Source organism: Gigantopelta aegis, chromosome 12 (genome assembly GCF_016097555.1).
Source record: "Gigantopelta aegis isolate Gae_Host chromosome 12, Gae_host_genome, whole genome shotgun sequence".
Lineage (NCBI taxonomy): Eukaryota > Metazoa > Mollusca > Gastropoda > Neomphalida > Peltospiridae > Gigantopelta > Gigantopelta aegis.
In genome coordinates, this window is record NC_054710.1 from 10,717,868 (window position 1) to 10,738,315 (window position 20,448).

The window sequence follows — 20,448 nt, forward strand, 5'->3', positions numbered from 1 at the left end:
GAATGCCAAATGACGTCATTTGGTAAATGACGTAATTTTAATAAGCAAAACCATTTCCGCTAGATTTAGCTGCGTGCATTTTGACGGCTTGTTAAGTTATGTTGGAAGGATTTTTCCGATTTGTGTTTAGTTTATATTTCGTGAACGTGAATGAAGGCAACGCGTCAAACATTTGCATTGTTGGCTAAACCGTTTTATTTTCGTCAAAAGCTTTAAAACAACGCTTAAAAGTCATTATGTTTCAGGCGTAAACGTTCCTACATTTCTTTGGCCACCGACCGAGTCTCATTACATTAGCGATGACATTTTTCATCAATACGTATGTCTCCTTTTTATAGCATTTTCCATTAATTTATCGTATATAAAAAGTGCACTATTATGTGGTATCTGTGTCACAATTGTATTACTTTTAGTATCTTACATTTGTGTTTTCTTCAAAATATCTAAATATGGTTGTCTGAATAATCCAGCTAGTTACAGAAAAGTAGTGCAAGTTGAGTGTGTGTGGGGGGGGGGGGGGCGTGTGTGGCTTAAATGTTTTCGGTTCATCGAGATAAGAAAAAAAGAAAAAGATGTAAGATGTTTCCCACTAATAAAATACTTCTACGATTAAACTTGCATATTACATTTATTTTCTTGTTTAGAATATCAGTGTCTGTATATTTAGTGTGTTTCTGGTCATCTTAATATTTGTAAGGAGACCAAAACTGGATTCTGTTTTCAGATAATTTCGTACATACGAAAAAATAATATTTTAGGAAATAAAATGAAATTTAACCTAATAAAAATATTAGAACGATAAGAAACACGTTTACTATAAAGCCAGTAATATTTTATGCAGAACAATATATTTGATATGTAATTGCAATCGTTAAAAAGGCTCTGTTAGTCGATAACATCTTAAAAGTTGCAGCAAACTCAGGAATGTCCCTTCAATTCTCTTCATTTTTTTCTTTCTTTTTTCTTATACAGCTGTGCCGGTCACAGAGGAGCCAGAGACTGTTACAAGCCAAGGTTATTTTCTGAGTTCTTTTTAAGTTCTAATTTAGATTTATCCTGCAACCACTGTTTCTATTGACTGATTATGCATGATAACCGATTAAAGCAGTCACAAACGTATCATAGCTGGACAGTATTGAAAGTTCAGTATCGGTATCAGTATTTTTGAAGTGATTTACCTCAGTATTGGTACGGTATTCGGTATTGATACAATAGCAATAGTGATACCGATATCGAGCGGTATTTGCGGTATACTCTTCTTTAAATGCATGCCCGAGTTAAGTCTCACCCGCTAATTTCATCTAAATAAAATAAAATTCCATACACAAGGCCCTCATCTCTGTCTTCTTTTCAGCCATTTTGTGTTCGTCAGATATATTGTATATTGTTAGTGCTTTACTAAATGGCAGATAACATTTTTGTCAAAAGCTTTAAAACAACGCTTAAAAGTTGTTAAGTTTCAGGCGTAAACGTTCCTACATTTCTTTGGCCACCGACCGAGTCTCATTACATTAGCGATGACATTTTTCATCAATACGTATGTCTCCTTTTTATAGCATTTTCCATTAATTTATCGTATATAAAAAGTGCACTATTATGTGGTATCTGTGTCACAATTGTATTACTTTTAGTATCTTACATTTGTGTTTTCTTCAAAATATCTAAATATGGTTGCCTGAATAATCCAGCTAGTTACAGAAAAGTAGTGCGAGTTGAGGGTGTGTGGGGTGTGTGTGTGTGTGTGTAGGTGTGTGAGGCTTAAATGTTTTCGGTTCATCGAGATAAGAAAAAAAAAAAAAGATGTAAGATGTTTCCCACTAATAAAATATTTCTATGATTAAACTTACATATTAAATTTATTTTCTTGTTTAGAATATCAGTGTCTGTATATTTTATGTGTTTCTGGTCATCTTAATATTTGTAAGGAGGCCAAAACTGGATTCTGTTTTCAGATAATTTCGTACATACGAAAAAATAATATTTTAGGAAATAAAATGAAATTTAACCTAGTAAAAATATTAGAATGATAAGAAACACGTTTACTATAAAGCCACTAATATTTTATGCAGAACAATATAGTTGATATGTAATTGCAGTCGTTAAAAAGGCTCTGTTAGTCGATAACATCTTAAAAGTTGCAGCAAACTCAGGAATGTCCCTTCAGTTCTCTTCATTTTTTTCTTTCTTTTTTTCTTATACAGCTGTGCCGGTCACAGAGGAGCCAGAGAATGTCACAAGCCAAGGTAATTTTCTGAGTTCTTTTTAAGTTCTAATTTAGATTTATCCTGCAACCACTGTTTCTATTGACTGATTATGCATGATAACCGATTAAAGCAGTCACAAACGTATCATAGCTGGGCAGTATTGAAAGTTCAGTATCGGTATCAGTATTTTTGAAGTGATTTACCTCAGCATTGGTACGGTACTCAGTATTGATACAATAGCAATAGTGATACCGATATCGAGCGATATTTGCGGTATACTCTTCTTTAAATGCATGCCCGAGTTAAGTCTCACCCAGTAATTTCATCTAAATAAAATAAAATTCCATACACAAGGCCCTCATCTCTGTCTTCTTTTCAGCTATTTTGTGTTCGTCAGATATATTGTTAGTGCTTTACTAAATGGCAGATAACATTTTTGTCAAAAGCTTTAAAACAACGCTTAAAAGTCTTTAAGTTTCAGGCGTAAACGTTCCTACATTTCTTTGGCCACCGACCGAGTCTCATTACATTAGCGATGACATTTTTCATCAAATACGTATGTCTCCTTTTTATAGCATTTTCCATTAATTTATCGTATATAAAAAGTGCACTATTATGTGGTATCTGTGTCACAATTGTATTACTTTTAGTATCTTACATTTGTGTTTTCTTCAGAATATCTAAATATGGTTGCCTGAATAATCCAGCTAGTTACAGAAAAGTAGTGCGAGTTGAGGGTGTGTGGGGTGTGTGTGTGTGTGTGTAGGTGTGCGTGGCTTAAATGTTTTCGGTTCATCGAGATAAGAAAAAAAAGAAAAGATGTAAGATGTTTCCCACTAATAAAATATTTCTATGATTAAACTTACATATTAAATTTATTTTCTTGTTTAGAATATCAGTGTCTGTATATTTTATGTGTTTCTGGTCATCTTAATATTTGTAAGGAGGCCAAAACTGGATTTTATTAGGAAATAAAATGAAATTTAACCTAGTAAAAATATTAGAATGATAAGAAACACGTTTACTATAAAGCCACTAATATTTTATGCAGAACAATATATTTGATATGTAATTGCAATCGTTAAAAAGGCTCTGTTAGTCGATAACATCTTAAAAGTTGCAGCAAACTCAGGAATGTCCCTTCAATTCTCTTCATTTTTTTTTCTTTCTTTTTTTCTTATACAGCTGTGCCGGTCACAGACGAGCCAGAGACTGTCACAAGCCAAGGTTATTTTCTGAGTTCTTTTTAAGTTCTAATTTAGATTTATCCTGCAACCACTGTTTCTATTGACTGATTATGCATGATAACCGATTAAAGCAGTCACAAACGTATCATAGCTGGACAGTATTGAAATTTCAGTATCGGTATCAGTATTTTTGAAGTGATTTACCTCAGCATTGGTACGGTACTCAGTATTGATACAATACCAATATTGATGCCGATATCGAGCGGTATTTTCCATATACGGTACTCTTCTTCAAATGCATGCCCGAGTTAAGTCTCACCTGCTAATTTCATCTAAATAAAAATAAATTCCATACACACAGACCCTCATCTCTCTTTCTTTTCAGCTATTTTGCGTTCGTCAAATATATTGTTAGTGCTTTACTAAATGGCAGATAACAATTTTCAATACCGAAATTTCTGTATTTTGAAATTTGCTTGGTATGATAAATCTGTATTGACATGATACCAATGCCGAACGGTATATACGGTATATCGCCCAGCTATAAAATGTATACTAGCAGATGATGACTTGATGTTGTTCTTGCCATACACTACAAAAATAATTAATTGAATTCATCTGTGCCACCTCCCCCCCCCCCCCCCCCCCCCCCCCCCAAAAAAAAAAAAGAATCCTTGCTATAGCCCTGAATATCTGCTTCATCTGGTGATTAAAGCCAGATGACCTTCTAAAGCCAGGATAGGAAAGAAAAGGAATAGTTGTAGTCTAACATAATATATGATTATTTAGACATTTCGTAAATGGACAAAAACATAAGGAAGGAAGGAAATGGTTTATTTAACGACGCACTCAACACATTTTATTTACGGTTATATGGCTTCGGACATATGGTTAAGGACCACACAGATATATATAGAGGAAACCCGCTGTCGCCACTTCATGGGCTACTCTTTTTTCGATTAGCAGCAAGGGGTCTTTTATATGCACCATCCCACAGACAGGATAGCACATACTACGGCCTTTGATATACCAGTCGTGGTGCACTGGCGAGAACGAGAAATAGCCCAATGGGCCCACCGATGGGGATCGATCCTAGGCTGACCTTGCATCAAGTGAGCACTTTACCACTGGGCTACGTCCTGCCCTCAAAATGGAGGAAATGAATTATTTCAAATAAAAAACAGGACTCTCTCGGAAACACCATGCAATTAATGCAGGCCAGGCTTGAAATCACACCTTAAATGCTTTTCCTTACATTTTCCGTAGAACCTAGGCATTTTTAATGACTTTGCATGTACCCAAAACACCTCATGTTTACCCAAAATGTCTTTGTGCATCACAGTATATAATTGTTAGTGGACTCAGCATGCCATTATTTCTGATATGGATGGCGCTGTTGACAATTTTTTTTTTTTTTTATATATGCATTGTTAAAATTGACATGCGCTAATCAGCTATATATCTTGTTTGGCTTTTGTATTACATGTATTATTATTAGTTCCCTACAGGTCCAACCGGAGGAGACTATAGGTTGTGTTCCTGTCTATAGTTTTCCAGATGGTTTTTTTTTTCACAATGCCTTGAGATATTGAGCTGAAATTTTGTGTATAACTTTTTCTACATGTTACAGATCAAGTTTGACTTTCATGGCAGTTTATTTTACCCATTTTTGACAGATTTATGGCTCTTGAACTTTGGAGATAAGAAAATGTGTTTTCTGCACTTTTTTTGGCAATGCCTCAATAAAGATATTGAGCTTGAATTTTGGGTATAGCTTTATCACATTCTCTTACTGAATAAGTTTGACTTTCCTGAAGTTATGGCCGTTGGACTTAGGAGATACATGTATGAAAATTAGGTTTCCAGATGTTTTTGGCAATGCCTGAAGATAATGGTATGAAAAATTGTGTATAGCTTTATCATGCATGTACTGGCCACAGACCACAATTAATTACACTATATGTTGTTTCTATATAGCGTTAGTGGCTTAACATTTTTATTAATATCGGCAGGCCCGTGGATTTTTGTATGTACCTTTGCCTGCCTGGGGGACACATATCCTGAAAAGGACAAACCCTGTTGTCCAGCTCTTTCTCCCAGGATATTGGTTTAAACAAACACACCCACTAAACTTGGCTGGAGTACACCCATTTTACACAAAAAGCATTGGCCAGAATTACCAAAAACAAGTCTTCAATGTCAACAAGTTACACATGTTTACAAACTACATGCTCTCCCCTGTCAACTTCAGTCAAATAGTTGCCACTTAAAAGCTGTCTGCCATGAAATAATCACAGTCAAACAGCAGACTACTTGTGCGGTCAAATTTCCGGGAAGATAACTGTGATCTGTGGCCTACTAGCTGTTGCAGATCAATGGTTTTTTTACATAGTTATCACCCTTGAATTTAGGAGATACAAAAATGTTTTGGACCCGGTAGGGGACATGTCTTGCTTTAGCAGTACTCTCAGAATGATTATTATTATTATTATAAAGAACCAGTAAATGAAAATAATTAACTTTTCAATGAATATTTTGCATATACTGAGATCATGTTCAATCAATTTGTCAATTTACACAACATACAGATAGGCTTTTTATAGGCATACTTTATGGTTTGTTTAAAGACAAACATGCAAACAATTTGAATGAGTTTAAAATAAAAGTTACCTATTAAAATTCTAAAATAATTGTTTTCACTAAAATGTATCACCTAAGTTATAAAAGTAATCCGTTAACAGCATTAAAAACGAATGAATATTTTGTCACTTATAAATGAGTACATAAAAGTGGCTTTTCAGAGACTATCTTTTATAGCCCCAGTCAGCATGATTTGCACATTCAATTTACGTTTTTCAGGCAGTAATTTTTGTAAGTTATTCATCGTCATGCATGGTGTCTATAAGGTAGTACAGTACTTATTCATTGATATTCTTAATGCTGATATACGACCCATTCACATTTGTTATCATCAACTAGTGGTGAATTTTCAATGCTGTTCAGTATATATATATTGCCATTGGGATCGTACAAAGTAATTTTTAGTGGCCCGAATCTTAAAACCACTGGCCTCTGGCATCGGACCACCGTATTCTAGAACCTCTGTTATTATTATTATTATTATTATTATTATTATTATTACAGCTGTGACAACAGTCAAACCAGTGACAAGTGATGAAACCCAAGGTTAGTTCTAATTTAGATTTAACTTGTCAGTTAGTTATTGCTAAATTTTTGACCAAGCCTAGATCAATGTTTTGGGTCAGGCTAAATTAACTGATCCTTTCTAATTTAGACCAGGAAAAGTTTCAGTGTGAATGCAAGAGTGAACGTGACTTAATTACATTTGATGAATAATTTCTTTGTATTATCTGTTTCATTTAGGCCCAAACTGGTCAAAGGCCGTGGTATGTGCTTTCCTGTCTGTGGGAAAGTGCATATAAAAGATCCCTTGCTGCATCTGTTGTGTTATTATTATTATTATTATAAATATTATTATTATTATTATTATTATTATTATTATTATTATTGCAGCAGCTGTAACCACATTCAAACCAGGGAGTAGTGAAAGCCAGGGTAAGTTCTGATTTAGATTTCACATATCATCTAGTTGGTGCTAATTTTCTCTCGGACTACATCTGGTGAATTATTTCTGTGTTAATTATGTTTTATCTCATTATAGGCAGGTCACATATAGCAGGTCTATGACTTTCTAAACAACTCCTGCAATTGCCTGTGGTAATCGTCAATGCCGTGGAGATTGCTGCAGAGTTTACCACAGGGTTTTTTATTCTCCACTGCATTTTCTTTTTGCTGTGGACTATATTGAATTTTATTTTCAAGATATATTTTTTTCCTTATTCTTAAAAATATAATATACTTTGTGAACTGAAAACAGATTCAAATTCAATATTAAAACAGTAACTGTACCATTATTATTAAGTATCTGAATCTTGGCGCCTTTGGGCATGATCGAAAATATGTTGTAAATTACCAGCAAAGAGTTCCAACTACATGTAGGTCATTGATCTCTGTTGACTGTTCATAACATATGCATTGCAGGGACCACTGGATTACAGGGGTGGGTGTGACAGCTTATAGCTAGTGTTGAACAGTGGGTATGGTGCAGTATGGATGTCTTATTTTCAGTAAAATATTCAGTATACACTCCTACAAGTCACTTGAAGTGTTATGATGATGAGATATTTGTAGATATACATATAGAGAAAGAGATCGTTTCGATAGTTTAATAAAATTTTCTCTGTAATTTATATTGACAAAATATATATCCTTTTCTGGTACCGAGTGGCCTAATCCAAAAGAAAAAAACTATAGCAATTTATTTGGGTTTGAAAGGTGACAGATTTCCTAATAAAAAATATGCCGTTATTAAAGAAAATGATTTTAATTGTATAAAATATATTCGGACACTTTGATATAATATAATTAAAGGTAGGGTCAACTCATACAACAGCCTTATGTGTTGGAAAGATGCATACCCGGACCACTAACACATACTGACACTTTAGCAAATGAAAAACGTGTAATTTTAGAGTTAATAAAAAAAACATGATTATTCCTGGTGGGATAGCTTGGGGCGAAGTGACGTCAGCTCCTGACCATCTCCTGTATGTACAGTGTAAACAAAAGCAGTAATTTTCGACAAGGCGCTTCTCTTTGATCAACCTAAATGACGTAATAATATAATAAACTATGCAACTAAATATATTTCAAGTTGCATTAACGGAACAAAATGGGGTTATAGTATTTTTCTCTGTTAAATAATCCAAAGGAAAAATGTACACTATTAGGCCTATTGATATGCTACATTGGAGCGAAAACGACAACCCACGATACCCAAGTGATAATTTTCTTTTCTTTGGGACTACGTAATTGGTCAGTTCTGTGGTTTTAGATGGAAGTGTCTACTTAATCAATAGTTTTACAGAACTATTTACAGTAATAAACCATGTCCATTACAATTTTAGGGGCGACAGGTAATATTCCACAATACCGGTATGTATTTTTGTGTCTAGACAGCGTCAATTAATTGACTCGTCTGGTTACCAATCAAATACACACCTGCCAATTAGGAATCACAGGTAGAAGCGACTAACGGCATAGACCAATTTACTAAGAAAACACTCCGTGTATCATTTCAGTATGTATGTTAATGCATGGGCAAAACATTGTTAATTGTTTCAACTTGTTGTGTAGCCACTTTGACAATGGTATTTTATTTTGTATTGAAAAATAATATATGTATATATTGATATACTTATTGCTGGCTTACTGGGATGTGTATTATTACAGAACATTGCAATGCATGACTATTTATCATTCCGCAAAAAACAGGTAGATTGTGTTTCTCTAATTCTAAGGCTCATTCCTGACGTTACGTGTTAAGTATTACGTAACCACCAGCTCGCCAGAGGGCGTACTCACTGAGAAGATCAAAATGGCTGCGCCCATTATATATAATAGCCGTCACATTTAACCATTTTATTAACTATACGATTATACGTGTTGATATTAAGCAATAATGTGCATTATATATCGTTGAATATGCATTCCAGGCCAAATGCCTTAATTGTCCTCTCCTTTAAAGGATAAAAATTGAACTTGCACATCACTGTGGACTGACTACGCTGTATATATAAAGTGTCATCCCCTTACAACCCCATTGTTCTTAATCGTACACGTCTTTCGTGTTCTTAATCATGCACTTGTTAACTGTTGTGTCACTTTCAATCGAGGAATACCACCAATGGTATAAATTAATCTTGCAGCATATTGGCAAACGAAACAAATAATAAACTTATAATTTATTTCGCTTTTTTTTTTTACCGTGGTAATTTTCTTTATTGCAGGAGTTGTCTAAACACAGTTACCACAACTGGTCAAAGGCCATGATATGTGCTTTTCTGTCTGTGGGAAAGTGCATATAAAAGATCCCTTAAGTTGCTGCATTAGGAAAACTGTAGCGGGTTTCCTTTGACAGGGCTCGCAAATGCTTGAAAAGGCCATAAGTTGGAAGTGTTGGCCTAAAAAGTCCCAATTTTGATGATCTAGCCCTAAAATGCCCTATATTTTACGGACAAGTTCACAAAAGACCCTTAATTGGGCCATATAAGCCCTAAAATCAATAGACATTTTTCTTCTTCCGGAAACATTAAATAAATTGCCAAAAATACATTGATATCTACTTTCATTTTTTGATCTCTTTCACGTTGGTGTGTAAACTGCCAAAATGATACCAACAATTCATAGGTAACACATCATCAATGTTCGGTATTGTTCATTCGTAACTTTCGGGGAGTGCTTGATTGGTCATTCTAAAACAAAACATGTTTGTAAAATACTAATCAAGAGTCTTAATCTGAGTGCAAACTAAATAGAACGGAATATTCTAAAATTATCTGAACTGAATCAGACATTTATGCCTATGTGGATTCTACGTATTTATATTTCTGAAAATGTGTAGGACAGTTCTCTGTAGATTCCGACAGCCTGCTCGAACACTATTTTACTTGAATTTTGTCGAGTTCGAAGGTCATTGCAAATGGCGGACAGCAAAGTTTTAGTCCCTAAATTTTACTTACATTGACCCTAAAAAGTCCCTAAAAAGCCCCTAAATTTAGGTTTGAAATTTCTGTATGAACCATGTTTGATGACTGCATTTCAGAATTACCAAATCGTCAACCGAGAAGTAACTAGGTCTATATACACAATGCATTTGATATTGCAGATAGACCTATAGTTAATTCTTGGTTGACGAAATGTTTGACATCCAGTAGCCAATGATTCATTAATCAGTGTGTTCTAGTGGTGTTGTAAAAGACAGAAAAGGAAAGGATCAAAAGGCATATTTGTGGTTTAAACATTTAATAATAGGATTATTAATTTAGACAAACGTGTGACATGTATAATATTATATACTGGTACTGAGATGGTGAATAAAAAAATAAGATAGAGAGACCTCTGGGAAAAAAAAAAGAAGACTTCACCGAAAATCACTTTTATTGTTTCTGTAGATGTATATATATTTCATAGTATATAATAAAAATGTTTGTTTTTATATTATTCTCTTTTTTTTAAAACTTTTTTCTCAAAGTAAAATGTTATCTATTTTATTTACAGTTTATTATTTTTATTTATTTTTATTTTTATTTTCTTACAGCTGTGACCACAGTCGAAAGCCAAAGTACACGTACATGTAAGTTCTAAATTTAGATTTAATATGTCAGCTTCATGTAGTCAGTGTGTATAGTGGACGTTTTCTCCAGAATACATCTGATAAATCTGTTCGTTGTGATACATGTGTGTGATTCATGACTTCATCTGGTGATAGGGGGGTGGGATGTAGCCCAGTGGTACCGCGCTTACCTGATGTGCGGTCAGTTTGGGATCAGTCCCCATTGGTGGGCCCATTAGGCTATTTCTCATTCCACCCTGACTGGTATATCAAAGGTCGTGGTATGTGCTACCCTGTCTGTGGGATGGTGCATACATGTATAAAAGATCCTTTTGCTACTAATGGAAAAATGTAGCAGGTTTCCTCTCTAATTAAGACTGTCAGAATTACGAAATGTTTAACATCCAATAGCTGATGATTAATAAATCAGTGAGCTCTAGTGATGTCGTTAAACATAACAAACTTTTTATTTGATGAGTACGTCTCGAAAATGCATTTCAAGTTATTTTATCTTGACACTATTGATTTTGAGGTGAAATGTTTTGAGGTTTATATGTTTGTACTTACTGCTATATCTGTTCCATTGCAACTTTTCCAGAAAATTTATTTGACCATGGACTTTTAAAAAGAAATATGAATAAAAATGACTGTGTATATTTATTTAATTATTAAATCAGTAGTTATTTAATAATACTGCTGTGCAAACATACCTGACAAATTTAAGTTATCCTCCCCAAAACCCTACAAAAACAAAACATGAATGGAACTCAAGTTGAACATGAACTTAAACTCAACATCATCATTATATATATATATATATATATATATATATATATATATATATATATATATATATATATATATATATATATATATATATATATATATATATATATATATATATCAGGGGTGGGGAAAAGCCCTTTTTTCCCGGTCTGGGACCGATTCTCGATCTCTGAGACCGAAATTATTTTTTAAAAACGCGCGTTTGCCGGTCCCACTTTTGTCATTCTTGTCGGTCAGAAGCACCTGTCCATTTCTATTACTGGAACAAATTCCTATCGGTCAAACGGACCGGCCAGCCCAGACATCGGTATCTCGTGCATGATTTAAAATAATAAATAAATAGTGGTCAATAGTGGTCTGGTGTTTCAGACGTTTGTGATTTTAAAGTCTGCCTAAGTATATCGCCAGTCACTGAAGTCGGACCTACAGTAGTGTCAATCGACTGCCATTTGTCAAAGTCGCTGAGTCGGTCAAGAGATTACACAGACATTAACGATAGCACCATTCTTGGTTTAGAGAGCCATCAATGTATTACACTCCAATTAAAACAAAGGACCCAGAATTTGCAACTGGTTACAATCAACATCTGTCAACACCTGTGTGTGTCGGGTCGAGTGTCCTAATCCGAAGCAAGAGCTTTTGTGCAATACAAACTGCTTAAAATAGCATAAAATAAAATGAAATAATCTATAAATGTATTTATTGTTGACTGTTCAATGTAGTGTATCCAATAATTATAAAGGATTTTAAAATTAACAAAAGGTTTCCACCTTTTTTTTAACAAGTGGGAGTAAGCAGAACAGCTACATGTACTGTTATCTCAAGAGCCAGTAGAGGTCAAATTTCATCCAATCAGTGATGACGTTATTACTATCTTTGTCTAAACATGTGCTAGCTCAGGCTGTCAAACGCTTCAACAGTGCCATCTTTTATTAATTTTCAAGATACAGTACTGAATACTCGTACTTTTTATACATATATGGGAATTAAAATTCATAACATTTATTCCTTTTTTATATTATTTATTCTATTATGTAAAATATATACAATTTGTGGGGTTTTTCACTGATCATATGTGATTAAAATATATACATATTTTTTTTTGTTCATGTTAATTGTTTTGCGTTCATGATTCAAGATAAAACTATACAAATATCACTATGATTTAAAAAATAACTATTTGGCAAATATCGTTTTTTTTGTTTTTTTTAATTCCTCCCACCCCCTGGTTGTGACGACATCAAGTGGGATCGATTGACAATTTTATTTTTCCCCACCCCTGGTTGCTTCCTATTTATTGCACAAGTTTATTTTGCGCAAGAATATATATACCACGAGACTGCGTAGCGGTCGAGTGAAATTAATAGGAAGCGAAAACAACGTATGTGCGATATAAAATAAATTTATCACACTGCTTCAAAATGTCTTTATCTTTATAGTAAGATTGAATAGGTATATAATAATATGATTATTTAGATATTTATTAAATAGACTCGCAAAAAACTCAAAAAAAAAAAAAAATGAATGAACTCGAGTTAAACTTTAAACTGACATTAAATGACAGAACATTGTGTCATGATTATTTAACTTCATATTCATTCAGTTTTAGATATTTTATTGTAATTGCACTTCACATCCATAGTTTATTGGTACAATTGTTTAAATTACATTTGTTTAATTTTTCAAATACAATGAAATGCATTAGTAATTGTCAAATATAAAAAATGACGAAGCGACACCAACCTCAGTAATTAAAATGTAATAATTTACAAGGAAGATAACTGAATCGTGAATTTGTTCACAAAAATATCAATATGAGTTCTATATTTTCTCAGATATAATCCATTGTAAACTGATGGTAAGTATGTTCTGTAATATGATTGGCTAATAAACATTGTCGAATGGCATTCGATACCCTCAAATTAGTAAGTTAATCACTGCTCATGAATACATTGTTACTATTTCAAACAACAAAATGGCAGACAACCGAAGTGGATCACCTCTTCAAATGGATACGCCAAATTTTAACCTATTTGACGACGATACAAATTGGCAGACAGATGAAGTTCTGATAGATATGTTGATGAAAGATGATGGTAAGTAATTTAAATGTAAGGTTTACTTAGATATAATTTTGTGAGTCATTTAAATTGCAAGTTTTGTTGATATATAATTTTGTGATATTTTAAAAATGAGTCAGTTGATTTCCAATTTCATTATTTTCTTCTTCAAAATTTAAATTTCTTTTGAGATGGAAAATGATGGGTTAACTATCTTCTGAATAGGCTTCCTCTCTCTATTTCAGTTCTTGATGATACAACTGAAGCAAGTGCAACGTCCTCGACAAGCGCCAATGGCAACAGCGGTCTGGATGACCTTGATCAACTTGCTCAACAAGTTGCAACAGACACCAAGAACCAGCGATTTGTCAAGGTGGATGAAGAACACCTAAAAAAGATAATTGGGGATTCTTTGTCAAAAGCCACAGGACGGAAGACAATATGGGGTGTCAAGATATTGAAACGTAAGCCCCCCCCCCCATCCGCCGCCCTAACAAGAAACAAAAACGTTTAAAGCGTTAAAACAAAACATGTCAGAGTTACGCCCCCTTGCCCGCAATTAAAAAAATATAGTAAACAAAAAGGCCTACATACACGTCGATCGATTCATTTCTGCGTCTATAAATAACCCATTGTAAACGCTTTGTATAACTATGTATGACGTACTGCAACACAAACGTTATATAAAAACAAAACAAAAACCCAAACATTTGCAATCTACATGGTTATTTTAACCTTAGACATGCTTTGTTTATAGAAGTTTACAGTAGCAATGTTTTACAACAACCCCCCCCCCCACCCCCACCCAAAAAAAAAAGTATATATATATAGGCTATATATAATACAAAATTACTGGTCACTATCATATTCTTTTAAATTTCATTTTTATTTTAAAATTACTTACAGGTACCTCATCACTCACTCGTTGCCTGCACACCTTATGTTTTCTCTTTTTTTTCTCTCTCTCTTCCTGTGTAGAATGGCTTGAAGTTCGTGGATTTTCCACTGATTTTGAAACTCTTGATGCGACTACTCTGAACGAGAGGCTTCGCCTGTTTTATGCAGAAGTCCGGAACACCCAGGGCGAACTGTACTCTAAATCGCCTTTTGTTGGTCTCCGAGCAGCAATCCATAGGCACATTAGGGCACCTCCTTTTGAACGAAACCTAAACATTCTCAAAGATAGCGAATTTCACACATCTAACAATATTTTCCTGTCGATGATCCGTAATCTAAAGAAAGAGGGGCTTGATGAAACAAAACACCACCCCGCAATCTCGGCAATAGAGCTTGACAAGATTAGGAATAGCTTCAATTTAGATTCTCCCCTGGATCTTGTTAGAAAGGTGTGGTTTGACATCACACTAGGTTTTGCACGCCGTGGATCAGAAAATCAGCGAGAACTTTCATCCAGTTCATTTAAAATTTCAGCTGATGAGGATGGTTACGAGTTCATCGAAATGACACATTGCGAAATCACAAAAAATCATTGTGGTGATTTAAAAGATGCCGTTGAACCTAAAAAACGCATTTATGCAACAAATTCCGTCTACTGCCCGGTTTCCTCGTTCAAAATTTACAAATCCAAAATGAATCAAAATAATCCATCATTTTACCAACAGCCAAAACAATCTGTCTCTGAAAGCGATTCAGTTTGGTACACGTCACGTCCAATTGGGAAAAACATCATAGCTTCATTCATGAAAGAAATATGCAAAGCCGCAAACATTGAAAAAGTGTACACAAACCATTGTCTTCGCGCCACCGCAGTCACCTTGCTGTAGCACGCTGGTGTAGAGAACAGGGAGATTTGTAAAATCACGGGTCATCGCACTGACGAATCTTTAAAATCATATTCCCTGGAATCAAGCTCTGTCCAAAAACGTGCATATTCCCAAATCTTGCAAGGTGAAAGGGGTGTTCTTACTCCATATGGCAACAGACCAAATCCAAACAGAACTGTACATAATTTCCAATTTGATCGTGCTGCACAAAATGTAACACTGCACAAAATGTAACACGTGGTCTTTTCAACATGCAAAACTCGACTGTCACAATAAATAATTACTTTCAGTAGGTCAAGACTGTCCCATTACAGTAGGGTATTAATTTTTGTTCGTATAAAATTGTTAAAATTGGTTTCAACAAAACACCAAAAATAGGTTCACCAATTAAAAATGTATTGACACACTGCTGATTTGATTAAATAACTTTGACATATGTAAAAAAACAATGTTTGTTGTTTGTTTTAAAGCACTAGATAATAGTTAAACCAACACCCCTATGGACGAATTCATTTCGCATCAGCAACCAGTGACGTCATTGGAAAGCGGTACAGTTGTTGCAAGTTAACTGTTCAAACGTCAACGGTTGGATTTTTTTTCACGAAATAGGATATATTTCATTGACATTGTAAATGTTAATTTCTTCCCATTTCAGTAAGCATTTAAAAAATGGATGTCAATTAAGCAGACTAAAGAAAGTGAAATTCACGGATCGCATGCATTGCATAGTAACTGAAAAAGCCGTTTAACGATGTCAGTGAATGTTATTATGCCGAACAATTATATAGTTCTCTGTAAAAAACGTTTCAGTTTACAATGGACATAACCATATGGAGTTTTTAGATTTGCGGGTGTTATTGTCTATTTGATCCCGCAAATGTTTCATTTTTGACCTCAGGCTAACGCCTTCGGTCAAAAATGACATTTGCGGGATCAAATAGACAATAACACCCGCAAATCTAAAAACTCCATATGGTTATCTCCTAATTCCAAATACTAAAATATAATGAAAATATAACTTTTCACAGAATGTTTTTGTTATGGTTTCTGTAGATCTATATATTTCATAGTACACGTATATAATAAAGGTGTTTATTTTTATATTATTATTTTCAAAAAGGAAATCCTCAAACTAAAATGTTATCTATTTTATTGTTTTTTTATTTTTATTTTTATTTTCTTATAGCTGTGACCACAGTCGAAAGCCAAACTACATGTAAGTTCTAAATTTGTACTTACTGTTACCTTGTGTATTTTGGGCATACTTATTTTTATTAATATCTTTCGCTTATACTATCGAAAACACGTAACGCCATGATATAAAAACGACAAAGCGACACCAACCTCAGTAATTAAAATGTAATAATTTACAAGGAAGATAACTGAATCGTGAATTTGTTAACAAAAATATAAATGTGATTTCTATATTTTCTAAAATATAATCCATTCCAAATACATGTACTAAAATACAATGAAAATATGACTTTTCACAAAAAATTATTTTTATGGTTTCTGTAGATCTATATATTTCATAGTATATAATAAAGGTGTTTATTTTTATATTATTTAAACACCCCCAAAATCAAACAAACTCAAATGTTATCTATTTTATTATTATTATTATTATTTTATTTTTTTCTTATAGTTGTGACCACAGTCGAAAGCCAAAGCACATGTAAGTTCTAAATTTGTACTTACTGTTACCTTGTGTAAAATGGGCATACTTATTTTTATTAATATCTTTCGCTTATACTATCGAAAACAGGTAACGCCATGATATATTTGTTCTGTTACAACTTTTCTGAAAATTTACCACAAACTTTTAAAAAGAAATATGAATACAAATTATATTTATTTCATTATTAAATCAATAGTTATTTTATAATTAATACAACTGCTGTACAAATGTATTATTGACAAAGTGATCCTAAAAGAAAATCGCACAAAAACATTAACGTATACTCAATGACAGGACATTGTGTCATCATTATTTAACTTCGTACTCAATCAGTTTTAGATATTTTATTGATCATATCCATAGTTTATTGGTACAATTGTTTAAATTACATTTGTTTAATTTTTCAAATACAATGAAATGCATTAGTAATCGTCAAATATAAAAAACGACGAAGCGACACCAACCTCGGTAATTAAAATGTAATAATTTACAAGGCAGATAACTGAATCGTGAATTTGTTCACAAAAATATAAATGTGATTCTATATTTTCTAAAATATAATCCATTCCAAATACATGTACTAAAATACAATGAAAATATGACTTTTACATAAAAACATTTTTTTATGGTTTCTGTAGATCTATATATTTCATAGTATATAATAAAGGTGTTTATTTTTATATTATTTAAAAAAAAAAAAAAAAAAAAAAAATTCAAACTAAAATGTTATCTATTTTTTTTTTTTTTTCTTTTTTTTTTTCTTATAGCTGTGACCACAGTCGAAAGCCAAAGTACATGTAAGTTCTAAATTTGTACTTACTGTTAGCTTTTGTATTTTGGGCATACTTATTTTTATTAATATCTTTCGCTTATACTATCGAAAACACATAACGCCATGATATATTTGTTCTGTTGCAACTTTTCTGAAAATTTACTTGACCACGAACTTTTAAAAAGAAATATGAATAAAAATTATATTTATTTAATTATTAAATCTATAGTTATTTTATAATTAATACAACTGCTGTACAAATGTATTATTGACAAAGTGATCCTAAAAGAAAATCGCACAAAAACATTAACGTATACTCAATGACAGGACATTGTGTCATCATTATTTAGCTTCGTACTCGATCAATTTTAAGAGGCGTTCCAGTAGCCCAGTGGTGAAGCGCTCACATGATGTAGAATCAACCTAAGATCGATCCCCGTCAGTGGGCCCATTGGGCCATTTCTCATTCTAGCCAGTGCTCAACGACTGGTATATTAAAGGTTGTGGTATGTGCTATCCTGTCTCTGGGATGGTGCAAATAAAAGATCCCTTGGCACTAATGGAAAAATGTAACAGGTTTCCTTTCAAAGACGATATGTCAAAAATTACCAAATGTTTAACACCCAATTGCTGATGATTAATAAATCAATGTGCTCTAGTGGTGTCTTTAAACAAAAAACCTCAACACAAAGAAACAAATCGATTTTAGATATTTTATCATAATTGCATTTCTATAATATTAAATATGATTTCTATATTTTCATTTAACTAACATTTTTGTTTAAATATGACTTTTCACCGAATATCACTTTTATATGGTTTCAGCAAATCTATAGGTATTTATATAATAAAGATGTTTTTAGGTGGTTTTTTGTAAATATTATTTATGACTGTTTTCCTCCAACTAAAATGTTACCTATTTTATTTGTTTATTATTTTATTTTTATTATTAATGTTATTATTATTATTTTTATTTTACAGCTGTGACCACAGTCGAAAGCCAACGTAAGTTCTAATATAGAAGTAACAGTTATAGTTATAGTGTGTACTGGACATTTTCACTGAGACTGCATCTGTTGAAACTGCTCTACAATATCTGTTTCATGCCTTCATCTGGTGTTTTCCCCATCGGTGGGCCCATGGGCTATTTCTCGTTCCAACCAGTCACACCACAACTGGAATATCAATGGCCGTGGTATGTGCTATCCTGTCTGTGGGATGGTGCATATAAAAGATCCCTTGCAAGTTGCTACTAATGGAAAACTGTAGCGGGTTTCCTCTCTATTTTTCAGAATTACCAAATGTTTGACATCCAGTAGCCGATGATTAAGAAATCAATGTGCTCTAGTGATGCCCTTAAACAAAACAAACTTTAACTTTAACTTTAGCGTGCATGCCTGTCATCGGTCTGGGATCGATCCCCGTCGGTGGGCCCATTGGGCTATTTGTTGTTCCAGCCAGTGCACCACGACTGGCATATCAAAGGCCGTGGTATATACTACCCTGTCTGTGGGATGGTGCATATAAAAGATCCCTTGCTGCTAATCGAACAGGTTGAGTGCGTCGTTAAATAAAGCATTTCCTTCCTGTTCATCCCAACCAATGTTCCATGACAGGTAACGGCTTAGAAGGCAGAATTTTGTATACATGTACCTTTCATTCCATTTCAACTTATTTTCATGCTTATATCCAATTAAGGTTCAAGCACGCTGTCCGGGGCACACACCTCGGCTATCTGGGCTGTCTGTCCAAGACAGTGGGTTAGTATTTTATTAGAATAAAAATCATCAGTTTTGACCAATTAAATCTGAAGCACATGGATGAAATATCAGACAACAGTCAGTGGACAAAAAAAACAACAACTGAACGACTGTTCTGATCACGTGACAAATTTGGTGCCAAGTATGTGGTTCCAAGTACAGATTGTGAACACAACAAAAAAGAGAATAAATGTTGCTCCAATAAAATATAACTTTTATACTGGTTTGGGACATAATAGAGGCTGTTACAGATACTGGTTAAATTATGTAACTTTTGAAGTCTGGAATGGTCGAAGCTTTTTTAGCACGGAGGTGTGAAAAAATAAAGGGGGCTGGTAAATGCAAAAGGGGGCCAGCAAAAACACTTGAAATTATGTTAGAGTATGGTGATCATGCATGCAATTAGTAACCTGCTAAAAAGGCACGGCCTGTTTAATTTTTAAGGCAATAGGGCATTTGACTGGGGCATTAAGGCCTACAGTCATTTGCCACATTGACCGCCTTTAATTCTGAGCCCTGGGTTAGAGTATGGTGACCATGCAATTAGTAACCTGCAAAATAAAGCACGGCCTGTTTACTTTTTAGGGCAATGGGGCTTTTGACTGGGTCATTAAAGGGACATTCCTGAGTTTGCTGCAAATTTTAAGATGTTATCGACTAACAGAGACTTTTCAACGATTGTAATTACATATCAAATATATTATTCTTCATAAAATATTAGTGGCTGTATATTGAATGTGTTTCTGATCGTTCTAATATTTGTTCTACATGTAGGTTAAATTTCATTTTATTTCTTAAAATATTATTTTTTCATATGTATGAAATTATTTGAAGACCAAATCCAGTTTGGGCTTCTTACAAATATTAAAACAACCAGAAACGCATTGAATATACAGACGCTGATATTCTAAACTAGAAAATATATTTAATATGTAAGTTTAATCGTAGAAATATTTTATTAGTCGGAAACATCTTACAATGCAGCAAATTAACTCAGGAATGTCCCTTTAAGGCCTACGGCC

At 33.6% G+C, this 20,448-nt stretch overlaps 1 protein-coding gene across 1 annotated transcript in view; it reads left to right on the forward strand.

Annotated features, from left to right (window-relative positions):
* The window catches only part of LOC121386292 (serine-rich adhesin for platelets-like), a 44,568-nt gene that overhangs the window by 18,205 nt on the left and 5,915 nt on the right, over positions 1-20,448 (forward strand). Inside the window, exons 4-12 of the mRNA XM_041517144.1 lie at positions 973-1,014; positions 3,390-3,431; positions 6,536-6,577; positions 6,926-6,967; positions 10,572-10,607; positions 16,403-16,432; positions 16,862-16,891; positions 17,662-17,691; positions 18,648-18,671. Coding sequence (XP_041373078.1) covers positions 973-1,014; positions 3,390-3,431; positions 6,536-6,577; positions 6,926-6,967; positions 10,572-10,607; positions 16,403-16,432; positions 16,862-16,891; positions 17,662-17,691; positions 18,648-18,671 — 318 coding nt within the window. The remainder of the gene's footprint in view (positions 1-972; positions 1,015-3,389; positions 3,432-6,535; positions 6,578-6,925; positions 6,968-10,571; positions 10,608-16,402; positions 16,433-16,861; positions 16,892-17,661; positions 17,692-18,647; positions 18,672-20,448) is intronic.